The sequence below is a fragment of the Diachasma alloeum genome, unplaced genomic scaffold (assembly GCF_001412515.2).
Source record: "Diachasma alloeum isolate Michigan unplaced genomic scaffold, Dall2.0 Dall_scaffold_00642, whole genome shotgun sequence".
Taxonomy (NCBI): domain Eukaryota; kingdom Metazoa; phylum Arthropoda; class Insecta; order Hymenoptera; family Braconidae; genus Diachasma; species Diachasma alloeum.
The window spans coordinates 233,702-252,211 of NW_021680774.1; the positions used below are offsets into that span (position 1 = coordinate 233,702).

An 18,510-nucleotide genomic window follows, 5' to 3' on the forward strand; every position below is an offset into this window, starting at 1 on the left:
CCTGGACCCCGCTTCTGCGCCCCCTCCCCTTCCCCTCCCCCTCACCTTCAACGGGCCTTCATGACAAAAAATAGTATGTGTCATACGGACCGTGACGTCGGTTTGCGATTCGTGTGAGTTAGCAGCACTCGGCAGTCACTCGGCGCGCCTCGTCCTGTCTTACCGACGCCTCGTGCTGCTAACTTCACACTCATCGCAAACCTCCGTCTACGGTCCTAATGACACAATGGGCGCGTTTCGCAATCGACGTAGTAGCAGTAGCAGTACTGCAACCCTATCTAATTTTGCTTTACTGCAGCTACGGTAGTTGATTCCGAAACGCACCCAATATACTATAATTCATGTGGATGCAACAGAATTATGAAGAAAAATAAAATGATATATTTCAGCTAAACTTTTTTATTATTATTATAATGAATTATAATGCAGTCTTTGATATTTCTCCCTTCACAGCCTTCAAAGCTGAGTCCATGTCTTCACCTGTCCATTTCCCCCTTATTTTCTCCACGGGTTTCTTCGCTCGTGGCATTTTGATAAACAATAGAGGAAAATATGTACATAACCTCCATATGAATTTATCGGATCTGAGGGATTGTAACGGTATATCCCAACTATTTTACATGTTCGTTAAAATTGATCGGCATTTTATCGTTGATTATCGAACACTTTTTCTTTAAAAAGAAACGATAATTATATTTTACTTACGTGATCTCCTCCAATGACCGGCATTCGCACTGACGAGCTGTCAAACACCGAGCGACCGACGGACCGAGCGATATTGGACTTCAGCCGAGTGATATTACCCGCACCAGCCGAGCAGTATTACCCGCTGCGCGCGGTCTCAACGAAATTAATAATATTTATTAATTGGATGGGAATAAAGAGTTCAAATTAGTCTCTAATCAACCAAGGAAGTGCCGCGAATCGAAAAAAAAAGTTGAACATGAGAAAGTTAAGTTTTAAATCACCAAAAACCTTATTTAATGGTCCTCCGATTTCACAGTGTAAGAACCTCGAAACCTGGCTATGTGTTTTTTTATATTCAAAGTGATATGTGAAGTGGAATTTCTCCGAAAATTACATCGTGCTATCAAATCATTTACATTAGGGAAAAGAACAAAATTTTACATTTCATAATTATGGAGAAAACCGGGCGAGCGATATTGCACGCCGAGCGNGCAGGAAAAAAATAAAACGAAATGAGTCGATAAAATACATTTTCGTCATTCAGGCCCGTTAGGTAGCGCCTACTATAGCTGTCTTGAGGGAAGCTAAATGGCGTTTAACAGACCAGGTCGGTTAAACGAAGCACAGGTATGGTTAACTCGAGTTAGCAGCCCTAGGACAATAAAAACATACAGTTTCTAGATGGGCAACCCACAAAACCTTCGTAGGAATACAACATGAAGTGTGCGGTTATCGCTGTCACTTGCTTGAAAACTCGGCGGATCGTTCNGGCATTCGCACTGACGAGCTGTCAAACACCGCGAGCGACCAACGGATCAAGCGGTATTGGACTCCAGCCGAGCGATATTACCCGCACCAGGCGAGCGGTATTACCCGCTGCGCGCGGTCTCAACGAAGTTGATAATATTTATTAATGGGATGGGAATAAAGAGTTCAAATTAGTCTCTAATCAACCAAGGAAGTGCCGTGAATCGAAAAAAAAGTTGAACATGAGAAAGTTGAGTTTTAAATCACCAAAAACCTTATTTACTGGTGCTCCGATTTTACAGTGTAAGAACCTCGAAATTTGGCTGTTTTTTTATATTCAAAGTGGTATGTGAAGTGGAATTCCTCCGAAAATTACATCATGCTATCAAATCATTTACATCAGGAAAAAGAACAAAATTTTAAATTTCATAATTATGGAGAAAACCGGGTGAGCGGTATTGCACGCCGAGCGGTACAGGTCGACTCTCCCCTACGGAAACTTTAACCGCCGTTTTTTCCAAATTAGATTTTTTGGAACGGTACCAAGAATATTTGCAATGCCAGTGGAGCTATTCTCATGAAATTCATCATAATTAATTCATTATAGTATTTCGTTCCCGATAGCGACTAGTTTTTTTTTATTTTTCCCAAAAATCCTGTTTTTATCGTTAAAAAACTGCTACTATTTTGAACCGGAAACTTTGCAAGTGCGTTCTATTCGAAGCAAAATAATTTAAAGAATTTATTGGGACATTATCGGCAACTTTAATTTATATTATTTACTAATTGTCTTTCATTTTTTAAATTCAAGTGAAAAAACTTGTTGGCACAACCATTGCAGTGGGTCTTCTTTGGCAGCTTGGAAAATGTAAATATTGATGGAAGATATAAATAATTTTTTTTTTAATATTCTTGAATATGCGATCTTCGAAGTAAATTTATGTTTTTCTTGATAAGTCTATCATTTCTTTTTGAAACAAATCTTGGAAATCGATCTATTTCGGTGCCCTCTAGGTGTATGTGGGGCTTTAAATAGTCTTTAACCGATTTAGTCGACATCATGTGAATTTATAATATGTTAAGAGATTCATGCCAGGGAATTGGTAAAATGAATGGGAGAGACGAGTGGAGTGATCGCACCAAGGACTTAACGGGAGAACTGAGTGGGTAGATCATCAGTTCAGAATTCATTAATGGGAAAATTGAAATCATGTCCTGAAATGAGTGTAGTAGAGTTTTGGAACGGATATATATGGAATTCTATGATTCGGAATCAAAACACGGATACAGGGAAAAGAACTTGAGAGAGTGAGAGTACACGGAGGAAAATTCAATGAAAATTACCAGAAAAAAAACGTAAAAATTACGTTTCGAAACGTAACCCGCGAGCGAACTAAAATTCAATAAAAAGTGTGAGTCGGAACTTAAATTGTACGAATCGCCACGTTTATTCTACGATTTGTTCCGTAAAAATTAACCACCCGTTTGATGACTCACCGCTGTGGGGACAACAAGTCGTTCCGTAATTTTTCCCCAACGATTGAGAAATTTTACGGAACGGAACGTAGGAATAACTCACCAGCTTCATAAAAATTGTTGAACGTTCAAGGTTTTTTTATTTTGGAGGCATAATAAGTCGGGAAGTTTCTGGAAGATTTTACTTCTTCGGGAAAAAATATGTGACAATTTCGTACTTTGTTCGGTGATGAACCTGAGAATTCACTGAACGTTTCAGATTTCTTCTCTTCCATTCCTATAGAAATTGCCGGAAAACGATTACCCATTGTGGATTACGTGAAATGTTCCGTATTTTTTAACTGAATATTTCTCTCCGTATAGCCAGGACTTATTTACTACATAACTACACCTCGTAGGATCAGAATAATGCGAACGTATCGAAGGTATCTGTTTTGACATCTTGATCGGCACGTGCCGCTCAATCACTTCGGCAAAAAATCGATTTTTCGGAATATGTTGAAAACTGCCGAAATGATTTGAATTCATAAAATTCTGCCCGACGGCCTGGCACAAAGGGTAAGTTCATTGCCTCACGTGCGCAAGGTTCCGAGTTCGAATCCCAGTCGGGGAGAATGATGAGATCTAACCTTTTTACAGTCTTGATCATCATCGCAATATACTCAACCTAGTTAAAGCAATGTAAAATAACACTAAAAAAAAGTCGCTTCGCTATAATAATTTTCAGGAATCGTTTCTTATAAGCGGTATGAATATTCACCAAATCTATTCGAAAGGAAATTCCCAATGAAATGAGTAGGATGAAAATGTAAATACGAAATTAAAGTGATCGACCAGGCCGAGACGACGGTTGCACCTTCTTGTTTTGTCTCTTTTTCTTCTCTCCCTTTTGTAAATTGAGAAGACGTTGTTAATTAAATTAAGCCAGCTCCTCATCCAGGATAAGGGCAAAGCCAACAATGACTACTCCACATTCATAATTATCAAGGCATTTTTAGATTAAATTTACCAGCTTGGATCGATGAGAGTACCAGAATAAATGGCACAATGGCAACCAGCATTGTCCGTGGTACACCATCACGAACATGTAGACGTGAATCGTCTCGCATCCTCAGTTCATGCAATTGGAAGTTTATTCTCCTTGGATTATCAACTCCTTCACTCTGCTGGAATCACACAAAACATTTTACCAAATTAGAAATGGCTGAGGAAGATAAACAAGAGTGCAGAGTAAGACAAATAAATCTCATTTCCTTTTTCATTACTCATTTTGTTTTCTGTTAATTTTCTTAATTGGGAGAATGGGGAGATATGGAATCGGGGGAACATCGGGGCTTTAATAAGCTCCATGGGCTCCTCAGTGTCACTTAAGAATCTACATTCTAAAACTTTTAATTACGAAAAGTGGGGAAGAAATTGTAAACAGAAGAATTAATTAATCTATAAGGGGTAGATGGAATACGAAATTTATAATTTTGTTTTAAGAGGGATGATGATCACTTTGCATCAGACAGTTTAATTTTTCGCGGAAATGTTTGTTGTTAATTACGGGAATTTTAGCAGGAGAATAACCGGTTATCACGCCATATCAGTGCGAATATGGAGAATGTGACATGAGTTCAGCGAGAAATGAGTTGAATTTTTATGAAAAATTAGAAAATTCGAGGAAAACAATTTTTTTATGGAGACAAATTGAGACTATTACACGGAGAGAAATATTCAATCAAAATTACGTATCTTTTCCATAATTCCGGAGCGACATGTGGTTATAGGAAATTTCACGGAACTGTCACGGAATTTTTCCAGTGCGTTCCGAAATTTTTATCTAAATCTCCTGTGAAAAATTGCGATACCATCACTTGAATTTTCTGAGTCGATTCCGTTATCAGTGAGCGAATTGTGAGTTCCGAAATTTTTACTGAACATTTTTCTTCGTGTATTGGGAAATAAATGTCACGCGCGTCCCCATCTTTTCCGTTACTCCACACAAAAAAAGATTACAGGAAAACCTAAAAACTTGCACATTTTTTCAAGTAGAAAAATTCAATAGAAAAAATTCTATTAAAAAAATTGATAGAATTGGATTTTTCTGTATAATTCATTTTATTCAAAGATTTCCTCTAGAACTTTCTCCGCTAAAAATTTCAAAGTTTTTTGTTTGATTTTTGAATACTATTTCGTTTCATAAAATCTAATAAGAATGTTACCAGAAATCGATTTCATGCCTAAAAAAAGGTAAAGTTTAAACAATTTCAATTATTTATTTATAAATAAGCAACATTTAAAAAATAATAATAATTCCGTGCGAAATGTAATTTTAATGACGTTGAATATTCATGATTTTTTTTCAAATTTTTCTCACACAATTTAATTGACAAATTTGATGACTGAAAATGGCTGAATCTATAGTGCGGTCTGTACCAAATTAGAAAAGATACTTGGATATGCTTACATCGAATTCAAGGTCTTTTCCCGGAAAATTCAGCCAAATTTTTTTAACAGTATAGAAATCTGAAATTGAGACGCAAAATTTCAGATTTCAGAAGAAAAATTGAGACCCAATTGTTGGAAAAATAGATGTAATCCATGTCCCCGTTATTCCCGTTACTCCACGCATAAAAAAAATCATAAGAAAACTTGAAAATCTACTCATTTTTTCAAGTAGTACAATCCAATAGAAAAATTTCTATCAAAAAAAAATTGACTTTGATTTTTCTGTATTACTCATTCCATTCAAATATTTTCTGTAGAAATTTCTCCACTAAAAATTTCAAAGTTTTTTGTTTGATTTTTTTAATGTGAGGAGAAAAAAAATTGGGTGAAAAAATTAGGGAAATTTATGTCAGGAATTCCGATAGAAAAAATTGTACAGAGATATCAATTGCACTGATTTTTAAAATCAAATTCTGCAAAAAAAATTCGGGCGTTGGATCAAAGATTCAAAATTATTCGTTAATTTTCCACTGATCATTCATCTTTATCTTGATTGATTTTTTTCTATTCATCATTCATTCTTCTAAATAATGCATTTGTACATGTCATGAAATTTAATGTGTTCCATTTTTCCATTTTCACATCAATCATGTATAATGATGAACTTTCCATAATTTAAATGAAGAAAAGAAAACTTCTCACGAGTAAATGAGATGAAATTTCATAGAAAAATTTAACGAATTCGCTAGAAAATTCTATTGAACTTCGAATAGTTTTAGTCCGGTTGTATTGAAAAATTCCCAACCTTTTTTGCGCGTTTTTAAACTAGAAATGTTCAATAGAAAATATTTTGTAGAAAAAAATCATTAGAATTTTATTTTTCCATGCAACTTATTCTATTCGAAATATTTTCATCATCTTGACCGATTTTTTTTCTATTCATCATTCATTCGTCTTTCATGCATGTCATGAAATTTAATGTTCCATTTTTCCATTTTCACATCAATGATGAGTAATGATGTGCTTTCCATAATTTAAATGAAGAAAAGAAAACTTCTCACGAATAAATGAGGTGAAATTTCCTAGGAAAGCTTAATGAATTCGCTAGAAAGGATTTGAAAATTCTATCAGTTTTCTGACAGCTCTGCTGAAAAATCCCGCAGTTTTTTTGAGCAGTTCTTCCAATAGAAATGTTCACTAGCGAAAAAATATTTTATAGAGAAAATCAGTAAAATTTGATTCTTCAATACATTTTACTCTACACGGAGAGAAGAGTTGAATAAAAATTACTTAGAAAACCGGGGCGAATTTTCCATTAGTTGAATGAAGAAAGGAAAACATCACGAATAAATAATGTGAAAGATCAGTGCGCAGGCCCGCCTGATAATAATCAGAGATCGGCAGGGAAATCATTTCCATTATTAATATTTCATTAATAATACCAAATAATAATACCAAATGTATTTTTCATTGCGATACTAATGAGCAATGAAAATGAAAAAAGGAACAAATAATTTATCAATCAATAATGGTACAAAATTTTATTTCATTATTACATCAATGGAAAATGAAAAACAGAAAATCCCAATTTCTTTCGTCATGAATAATGAAATAAAATTAATTTTTCATTATTTTAGAAATGGATAATAGAAAATTGAAAAATCCGATTAGTTTCGTCACGAATAATAGAAACAAATTCAGTAGTGAATTGGTAAATGGAGATAAGTCGACTTATCTCCCAGTTGAGTTTTTGAGGAGTATTTCCGAATCTAAGGGAGATAGCGAAATTCTTGTAATTGCATTTGTTGTAGCACTCAATCGTCTCCACAAAAAAGGTTATAATAAAAATAATTATTAAAATTTTCCTATCTTCCTTAGACTCCGAGATATTGATTGAAAACTGGTCAATAGTCAAAATTGACTTATCTCCTTTTACCACTTCGCTACTGAATTCATTTTTCATTATCATAGTAATAGATAAAAATCCATCCTGGTTTCCCTCCTACCTACTCCAAAAAGCATATCTAATAATATCGTTTGACGTCGCAAGATGTCAAACACTATAAACTCTCTTCTTCAGCGAAAAATGATTGCCGTATGACAGACCTAGCTGATGCCTAACTGCTAATTTTTTGTTCATTGTCCATTTTACGTCGCTATCTTATTTTAACTCGTCCCTAAAAATATTCAATTAATGAGATAAATTTCATCATTAATTAGATGACTATTCAATAATGTGTACTTATAATTACTGATTAATTGAGCAATAGAAAATTTTTATTTCTGATTATCATCATAGGGAACGACATTTCAATAATCATTGTCCATTGTCACAGTAATGAATATTTTGACGGTCAACCTTACCCCGTAACAGAATAATGAAAATATTTCAGTTTTCATTATTGATTACATATATATTAGAAAATATTTTTGATTTGATTATGGATTGAATGACTACTCTAAAATATTTAAGTGTAATTCCTGATGAGATAAATAATAGTTTTTTATTGCTAATTATTACTCATTGATACGGTATTTAAAAAATGTGAATTTCTCAATACTCATTCATAATGCAATGAAAAATATTTACACGTTATTAGTGATTGAGAAAAAATATGTAATACTGGTGCAAAGTGGCTGTAGTGGTCACGCGGGGAGTGTGTGGCTCCGGCGGTCATCCAGGCTAAGCAGCGTCCAGTCTGCCCAGTACTTGGATGGGTGGCCGCTTGGGTACACCTAACCGCGTGGGACTACAGTCACTAGGCACGAATGTAGAGAACCACTGTGCCCATTGAGTCAATGTGACCAATGGTCACAGTGGAATCCCAGCATTATCGGCCGGCTGCACGACTGAGGTTTTCCATGTTTTCCCTGGCAGTCCAATCCCGAATGGGGTGCAGTTGGGGATAAAGTAAGTCGGCCCCATGGTAACGCAGATAGGGAAGGGAACAAAATGTAAAAACCCGAGAGGGTATAGGGTAAGCTACCCAGTAGATGGACACTGCCCTATAGATGGACGAGCTACTTTTGGATAGGAAATTACGCAAAAAAATACTGAAATGTGAATTGTTGCTTTGAATTTTCACTAACTGTTGTGATTCTTAACCCCTGAGTGACGATTTTTTTTCGATCAATTTTTTTTTCAATTGCTAAAAAAACAAACGTCCATCTACTGGACGGTTTTCTTAGGCGTCCATCTACTGGGCAGTTTACCCTACATATGGAACCAAAAATATACTGGTGCAAATAATATTTGTGCCGATCTCTGAATAATAATAAATAAATAAATATCAGAAATTAAACTTCTCTCTCACTAACAAATTCTTTTGACCAATTAAAATTCATAAATTTCAATATTCAGTACACATCAATTAGCAGACCGGGGGGGATGAGAGTCCAGAGACCCTCCTTCACCTTTGAAGACGCTCAAGAGTTTACCGAGTTAACAGTGAGCCAAGGGATTGAGTGAACAGCATGTAAAACAACAAAGTAGAAAGTAACAGAATTTAATTACAATTCGAGCGGTGGAAAATATTCGAAATACTCGAATGCTTGGCGGATTGGAAGAGAGGAGGCTTTCCCCCGTTTGTACTTCATTGTTACTTATTACACACGCCCCCGTTCTCTGTCTTCATTCTCCCGACTCTCCCAGGAGCTTTGAGAGTAAACCGCGTTCTTTGCGTGCAACAAAAATATCTTTCCCGTTTATTTTTCACTTTTGTATCTTACTAAGTGGAACTTTGTCGGGTTTCTTTGGCGGAAGTTTTGTTATAGGAAAATTGAATATCCAGGGTATTCACGTCTTTTGTTAATAATTGTTCAATTTATTATTGATGTAGTGGAAACATCGGAAGTTGATTTCGGAAACTTTGTTGACATTTTCTTGAAAATTACGCCGCCAGCTTGCTCCGCTCACCAACCCCCATGACCCTTATTTTGACCCTTAATCTGACCGTTGTGATTCTTAATCCGACCCTTGTGACCCTCATTTGGATGCTTAATCTGACCCTCATTATAACTCTCATAAACCTTATTTTGACACTGGTGACACTCAGTTTCTGACCCTTGGTTTTTAACCCCGATGTTCTTTATTTGGACCCTTACTTTGACCCTTGTAACCCTTAATCTGATCCTTGTGACAAATAATATTTATTTATCTTATTTAGACCCTTGTTACTCTAATTTGGGCCGTCAATCTGACCTTTGCGACCCTCAATCTGACCCTCGTGACCCTTATTCTAACCCTCGTGACCCATATCAGAACTCTTCATGAGCCTTGTGACCCTTAATGTCGAAGTTTTAATTTCAAGTACCAAATTTTCATCACCAGAAGTCGATTTGTATTTTTATAATATAGAGAAATATTATAGAGATAAAAGCAATTCCTGACTTATTTAATTCTACATCCGTGTGCAAATATGTCTGAAACTACCGGGTATATCAAAAAACGTTAGAAAACGTTAGTTTTTTATTAGCCACAAAATTCTCCCCAAGAAAAGTTTTTTGATGTTTTCCGATAAAATCGATTATTCTCAAGACATCAACGAAATTCTCCTCATAATTCGCAAGCTTATCTTCTTTAACCCCGAATCTCATGAATAAAGAATTCCCGAAGAATAGTATCTCGTCAAATTGAAATAACCAATTCCCCTCGACATTTTTATACTCGTCTCCATAAGAGTTTAATGACATCACCAGAAGCGTCGTCGTGTAAAAATAAAATATTGACGGCAAAAAACGCTAGTCTGCCCCATATAAATTCAAAAGATAATTCCCTCCAAGTCAGACGTATTTTTCTGCCTCAACTACTACCCGGATGCAATGAAATTTTCAGTGAAAAGCCTTGCGGTGAGTGCCAGAGAGAGCAGAGGAAATAAACGGAAGGACCCATGTTCTCTAGAATATAGTTTGGCGGTCTCTTGACGTCGGGATCGATATATCTGAGCTTTTTATATTTTCCCCAGTTAACCCCAAGACCTCTAATTTTTTTTCCTCCTATTTGCCTTCGATTTTTAATTAATTCAAGAGGCTAGGCAAGAGGAAAATTATTTTAGGAATTTATTTTTATATTTTTTTTCAGATATTCTGTTACTATTTATTCACCTTTTTACCTTGGCAACGATCTAATCATTATTAACATTTTATGACAAAGTACACTGTTAGAAAATTATTTACACCCTTAATCTGCCCCTTGGTACCCTTATTTGCGTCCTTCATCTGACCCGTGTGACCCTTAATCTTGTGACCTTTAAGACTCCTAATTAGACTCCTCATGACCCCCTAATTTTGGAGTCTTAATTTCGAGTACCAAATTTTTATCACCAGAAGTCGATTTGGATTTTTATAATATAAAGATTTTTTTTTCAGATATCCTGTTACTTTTTATTCACCTTTTTCTTGGAAACGATCTAATCATTATTGATATTTTATAACAAAGTAATCTCTGAAGTATCTGCGCAGAGAAAATTATTTTTAAATTATAATATTTTTTAGAATGAAAAATTCTTCTATTTTTCATCGATGACTTCTCCATGGTTATCGAGATATTTTGGGTAAAAATTGCAATATTTTTGGGAAGTTTTCCACAGGGAAAATACGTTTTAGCCTGTCGAAATAGATTTATCATTTCTGCACTGACAGAAAAACGACAGAGTTCTCAAACAAGTCGTGCTTGTGCCAAGAAAATAGTTTTTTGAAAATTTTCAAAAAAGGATTTTTTTGTGCCAAACATGTAGAGAGTGCGCCGAGATGAAAAATTTTTGTCGCAAAAATGGATTTAGTAGTTAAAAAAAAATTGCATTCTCTGTACATGCAAGAAATGTCATTTCTAGCACTACCCTTCATTGTTCGATATTCCCATACGTATTTTGCTCCCGAAAAATCTTTGTTTTATGCGAAACAAGGGATAGTAGTTTTTCTTTTCGGCTGTCTAATAATCACCGATAAAAAATGAATTGAAATTTTTGATCAATTCATGAAAGTAGAAAACTTCTCGACTGGAGATTATATTAAGTTAAAAAAAATAGAACTTTTCCATTTTTGTGGTGAATACATATGACTTGATGCCAAGGACTGTTTTATTTGATTCAAGTAAATGTAGCTCAAGAAGGAATAATTGATATTCACCGTCAGATCTGATTTATTTGAAATTAGTTCTAAGTATATAATAGTTGTTCCAAGAAAGAAACATCTCAATAAAAATAATTTTTTCTGTTAGTGTAAGGTACATAGCAAGATTTTTGTCAGGATCTTTTATGATACAAGCGCGATATGATATTCCTTATCATGGAATATCGTACAATACAAAGGGGTTGCTAGAGATTTTCGTCTCAATTTTTTTCTGAATAGATGGTGATTAGATAAAAAATTTAAAAATAGAACAATCCAGTTATAATTTTTTGAAAATAGCTAGTTTTTGTCCAAAAAAATTGGTATTTCATAATTTGTATTTTTGTATTTGGGGTTCTACTTATTCTTTCCATAAAATTTCCGAAATTTCAATAATCGGTCACCATTTTGGGCCCGATGATGAGGGAGAAATGGACAGAATAAGTTATTAATCTATTGAATGATCCTATTGCGATAATCAAGCTCGATCAAATATGGAGTTGATGCAGGTGATGAAGCAATGAATACGGAATAACAGTGAGTGCGGAGGTTGATGCGGTCGTGAGCCAGATAACCGCACTGGGTATTACCCTGACCAAAACGGGACAGGTATTTTGTGGATGTATGAGTGAGTTGCAAACGTTATACACATGACGATCTGGCTCACTGGCTTTACACCGGATGTAGGTCAACTCTTGCTCATCGGGTTCCTTCCGGGTCGGCCGATCAACCATGCCACTAAACTGGTACTTTCTATTGTCGTTTCACTGATTGCCAACGTCAGGTATTCGTTTTTTATTTTATTGGAAAAAAATCGGATAGAATAAAACTCAATAGTGGGATAGCAAATCGGGATAAGTGGTTTGAACTCCAAGGGAATTTACCTTTTTGGAGAATATCTCGCGATGAAAGACACGTGACGAATTTTTTGTACAAGTGAAGATTTTTTTTTTGAAAAATCATTCTTGGCGATCCTGAAGAAATGTGTCACTCTCACTTGATGTATCTCGATAACCATCAATAAGTCATCGAGAGGAAGTCATTGAATAAAATGCTTTAGAAAGAATGCACATACGAAAAAAAAATCATTCAAAAATCTAGGGGATTCGCTAGAAAATTATATTGAATTTCTAGTGATAAATCGATTACTTATCTATGGATTTCATGGAAAACTTCAACTTGATCTTTTGAGAGAACTTTTTGTATTGAGACATTTCCTACAGGAATCCCTCGACATAAATTTTCCAAGTTTTTTCATTTAATTTTTTTTCTCCTCCCTTTGAAAATGAAACTAATAGGGCTTGGAAAATTTGAGAAGAAAAATTTATTTTGAAAATATTGCGGTAGAATAAGTTTTATAGAAAAATAAAATTCTATTAATTTTCGTAATATAAAATCTTCTCAATTGAACATTTCTATTAAAACGAAATGAAGTAGCGAAATTTTGTGATAGAATGGACGAAAAAATCATAGAATTTTGAGTAAAAATTGAATAGAAATTTGTAGCGAATTCGCTACAAAATTCGGTTTCTCGCTAGGAATTCGTTGGCATAAATTTTCCAAGTCTTTTCCACTCTATTTTTCTTTTCCTCTCATGAAAAAAAACGAAACGAATAAACTTGCGAAACTTGAGCCGAAACATTTCTATGGAAAATAGTAGAATACCATATATAGATAGGTCGAAATTCTATTAATTTTCTCAATTTAATATTCTCAACTGAATATTTCTATTGAAAAAAAAAGTGCAGCAAAATTTACGCGAAATTGAAGCCAATTAAATTTTGTAGGGAATTCGCTGGGTTTTTCTATAGGAATTCCTTGTCATAAATTTTCCAATTTTGTTTACACCATTTTTCTTCTCCTATCATTAAGAAGAATCGAACTGAAGAACTGAAGAAATTTGAGCTGAAAAAAGTTCTATTGAAACTATCTTACTAGAATTATTTTTATAGAAAAATCAAATTCTATTAATTTTCTCAATAAAATATTCTCAATTGGAAAATTCTATAAAAAACCGGAGTGAAGTTGAGAAATTTTGTAATAGAATCCGCGAAAAAATCATAGCATTTCGAATAAAAATCAAGTAGAATTTTCTTGTGAATTCGCTACGTTCTTCTATAGGACTTCCTCAGCATAAATTTTTCAAGTTTTTTTTACTCAATTTTTCTTCTTGTTTCATTACAAAAATCAAACAAAAAAACATACGTAATTTAAGCCAAGGAAATTCTATAGAAAATATCTCAATAGAATAAGTCAATAGAAATCCAATAGAATTTTCAACTGAATTTACTAGGTTTTTCTATGAAATTTTTTCCATGCGCCGGTAGAAAAAATGTGGGAAATGGAATTCTTTGGAAAAAAAGTCTTCGTTCTCGAGATAATTACTAAGTAAACTAGAAGGGTCATGGAAAAATATCAAAAGACGGAAATCTATTTCGTACCTCAAAGGCTTTTTGATGACTTTCAGTTGGTGCAACAATTTTTTTTGTATTTGCAGAGTAATGTAAATTTTGCTCTCCAATTTACTCAATGAATTAATTACGATATGAATTAATGAGTTCTCCTCTCCCGGAGGGAAATTAATTAATTGAAACAATGAAAATTATTCGCGGCATGTAGAAACTGCCGCGAATATTCAGTGGAGCAAAAGCGTTGGATTGTTATGAAGTAAATTAGTTACCTAATTAATCAATTTCACAATTTTATCAAGAAAGAAATTGAATACGTTGTGATAAATATCCCCAATTACATAAAACGAAATGTCAAATTCGATGAAAAGTTTAAAAGAATGCAGAAGTGATTTTACGTGTCGATAATGGATGTAGGAGATAATTTCAGAAAACGTTTTTACAAGAATCATCAATCTTACAAGAATTCTCCTGACATTTTTTCCTGAAACAACTCATCGCCAAGATTATCCTATCGAGCACAATAAATTTATATAATAATTTTTTTTTCTAGAGAAAATCAATAGAATTTGGTTTTTCTACAGCTTATTCTATTGAATTGTTTTCTATAAAAAAATGCGCCGAGGTTCAGATTTCCCAAGTTTTTTTGTTTGATTTCTTTAATGAGGAGATAAGAAATCTAGTGAAAATAACTCAGAAAATTTATGTCAAGGAATTTCTACGGAAAGAGTTGTATAAACAGATGGAGTTCAGCTGATTTTTTCTATAAAATTATTTTTCGTATCACGGGACCTGAAAATTAATATATACACCTCGTCATGGAAAACATATCACCCTCCCCCACGTGCTTGCCATCCTCGCCTTCGGCTCGGAAGGCAATCTTGCACGTGGGGGACGGTGATCTGCTTTCCAAGACTCGGGCATGTAATGTACTATTTATTAGACATTTTCTGTAAAAAAAAAACAGCAGTTCAGCTGCAGAATTTTTCGCTAGAATCGGCAAAAAAAACTAACAGAATTTTCCAACTATTCACTAGATTTTTCTATATATTTTTTTTTGCTTTTAAATAGAAATGTTCAATAGGAAATATTTTATAAAGAAAACTAATCTCATTTGATTTTTTCTACAAGTTATTCTATTGAATTTTTTTCTATAGAAATTTCTCGGCTCAGATTTCCCAAATTTTGTGGTTTCATTTCTTCAATGAAAGGAGATAAAAACTAAAGTTAGAGAAACAGAAAATTTATGTCGAGGAATTTCTATAGAAAAAAAATAGAATCGAACTAGGGTGCTACGCCATATAACTCTCATATGACCCCCATGACCCTTGTTTGGACCCTTGCTCTGACCCTTGTGACTCTTAATTCGGCCCTTAATTCGACCCTTAATTTCGAATACCAAATTTTCATCACCAGAAGTCGATTTGGATTTTTCTAATATAGAGAAATAATTTATTTCCTTGATGTTACTATTACAATTTTACATTTACATTGTATAGAAAAAAATGCATAGAAAAATGAAAGTCTCCAGATTTCTTCTATAAGATTTTCGATTGAATATTTTCAATGGAAAAAATGCGCAGAAAAGCTGCAGAAGTTTTCAATAGACTTCACAAACAAACTAATAGAATCTTCAATAGAAGTGCAATAGAAATCCAATAGAATTTTCTAGCCAATTCCCAAATTTTTTTATATAATTTTTTTTTTCGTGCGTGTATTCATCTCATTCAAAGGGAATCAAATGGCTCATTCCCTCGAACCATCATCAATAGCCCTCAGTTATCTCGAGTACCTTCACCCACTTCCCCGAAACTCCGTGAGTAGTTCACTGAAACTTTCATCGTAGTTTCTATAGCTTACTCAAACAGACAATCACGCCCGTTCGAATCAGGTACGTCACGTAGAAGATATAAGGAGGGAGAAAACAGAGAATTGTTGAGACGTTTCCAGGATGTTATCCAGGATGAATACAAAGTACCAACAGTCGACCACTTGGCACTGGTTTTTCCTCCCTTTGACCCAGTGGATGAGGGTCGACAATCGTTTGGGTTCAAAGACTCGAACAATTCTAAATCCGATTAGAGAGATAGCGACTCCCTCGAGGAGTTTCCCAAGTATCTACTCAATATACATTGAATATTTCATCTCGAGTAATTGAATTTCATATTAATATGAAAAGTTATTTCTTTATCTTGTTCACTCGACTTTATTTTATTGAAAATATCGCCAAGTTTATTGCAGAATTAGTTTTAGTTGACGAAGCAGATTTTTTTGTATTACAGGGATGGAAAAACGTGATAATCTGACGTCACTCGATAAGAATAACCAATTTAGCATCTATGCACTGAGAGAAAAATGGAAGTTCTCAAACAATTCTTATCACAAGCGGGACATTGCTTTCTTCACGGCATAGTCAATATATTTTTGCTATTAAATTCGGAATTTTCTGACGAATGGAATTTCTATAATGATGTATTTTTAATGGTTCATTGAATTCAACAGTGCCCGTTGGTAACCAATATTGTCTTAGAGTTGAAAGCCAACATTGGCCCAACCCTGGCAGCCAACATTACCTTAACGTTGGCAGACAACATTGTCCCACGGTCGGAAGCCAACATTTCCCCAACCTTGGCAGCCAAAATTACCTTAACGTTGGCAGCCACCGTTGCTCCAACTTTGGCAGCCAATATTACCTTGACGTTGGCAGATAATATTCCCCCAACGTTGGCAGCCGGCATTGCCCCAACATTAAAGTTTTTTACCTTTCCCTGAATATTGGTTTCAAGATAATTTTTTGCAATAACAGATTCGCCACGGCGGTTTCGTGGGAGAAAAATTTAAGTTTGCGCCTACGGAAAAAGGATGAGATGGGAAATTCTTGTCTTTCTGCTGCCCAAAAATTTGGAATTCCACGGAATTTTCGCTGAAATCTGAAATTTCATGATTTTTCCCCCCTAAATTCCATTGAATGTCACTCACCTGAAAATTGCCAGTCGACTTTCCATGGAATTTAATTTTTTTCTGATACTGTAGATCCTAAAAACTAAAACTTTTTTCTCTGTCAATAACCGAAAAAAATGGCTGATTCCTCCGTCAAATCAACTCTCCACCAAACCAACCCAATCTCCGCACTATAAAATTGAGACCATCACCTTTGCAAATTGATCACTTCATATGACACATTTACACCGGCTAAAAAAATCTGAACGCGTCATCGTAGAAAGTTCATGACGCATACCGGATTCATCAAAAAATAATTTCTCCCTCGTCCCAATTCATAACTCAAAGCGAATCATAAAAACCCGGTGCAGGGCTGAACATTCAAATATCCCTTTAATAAATTTTAAACTCCAACATTTTTTAAATCTAAAAGCAACGCTCGGTATGCACTTTACACGCGCTAGTTCATTCGTATTCTCTCCAAGTAACCGGTGGAAAATATTTTCACCTCCGGCATCAACATCACTGGTATTATTGACGCTCAACGGTACTGCGTTAAAAAAATGTGAGGAAAAAATGGGGGAATAGAAATGTATTTGAGGAGTAATATCAGTGAGAAATTATTAGTACTGATGGGGGAATGTTTGATTTCATGATGTATTACCAAGTACCATTCGTTTAATTAAATTTTCAGGTCATCAATTGTCATTTTGCTGCGATTTCAGTTATCGCTTTCGCAATTTATGGCGATGTTTTTTTTAGAGTCGCGGTTGATTGTGAAACGCGGGGGAGGGGTAATGAGACGGTTATTGATATTTTATTAAAAGGTTATAATGATTTGAAGATATTCAAGCACTTGATTACGCACAAAAAATTGATTGAAAAAAAAAAGTGGAACATAACTGGGAATTTAAAGATTAAAATCTGGAGAAAATTTCAACAAATTATAAAAAATCATACTTCAATGATTCACTGTGTACTTCAATTCGAATTTTTTTTTCAGATTTTTCAATTGTAAATTGTTGTTTTCAGAGTTTCGAAATAAAAATTAAAAAATCCAAATAGTTATGATATTTTTGGCGGATATTATCATTGATAGGCTTTCTAGACACATCAAAATGAGATGTCAAATTTTTTTCATTTTTCGTCAGGTTTGACTGTAATGTAATTTCAAAAATCGGGAGAAGTGCAACGAGACGCTCGTAGCGCGACCAACGGAGTGTTAAGATATTTTTTCGTCATTCAGGCCCGTTAGGTAACGCCTACTATAGCTGTCTTGAGGGAAGCTAAATGGCGTTTAACAGACCAGGTCGGTTAAACGAAGCACAGGTATGGTTAACTCGAGTTAGCAGCCCTAGGACAATAAAAACATACAGTTTCTAGATGGGCAACCCACAAAACCTTCGTAGGAATACAACATGAAGTGTGCGGTTATCGCTGTCACTTGCTTGAAAACTCGGCGGATCGTTCACCACTAATACGATGCGCCACCGTCATTGCCGATGACATCAGGAGTTGTTATTCCGTTGCTAGGGAGTCAGTCGTAACTTGAGGGTTATATTGTCAAAATATTAGTTTAATAAAGAGATTATATTCACTTTCTCGTTATATATCTATTTTGAATAGATTATATATATATTTCTATTAAAATGTGATGAAAAATTTGAGTATGTTGTGAGAAGAAGAGGAACGATGAAAAAGAAAAGTTGTA

At 34.6% G+C, this 18,510-nt stretch overlaps 1 protein-coding gene across 1 annotated transcript in view; it reads right to left on the bottom strand.

The window, feature by feature from the left end:
- LOC107043843 (neurogenic locus notch homolog protein 1) overlaps window positions 1-18,510 on the bottom strand; it is an 88,059-nt gene that overhangs the window by 62,092 nt on the left and 7,457 nt on the right. The window contains exon 2 of the mRNA XM_015265493.1: window positions 3,920-4,076. Within this exon, the coding sequence (XP_015120979.1) occupies window positions 3,920-4,019 (100 nt within the window). The 5' untranslated portion in view covers window positions 4,020-4,076. The remainder of the gene's footprint in view (window positions 1-3,919; window positions 4,077-18,510) is intronic.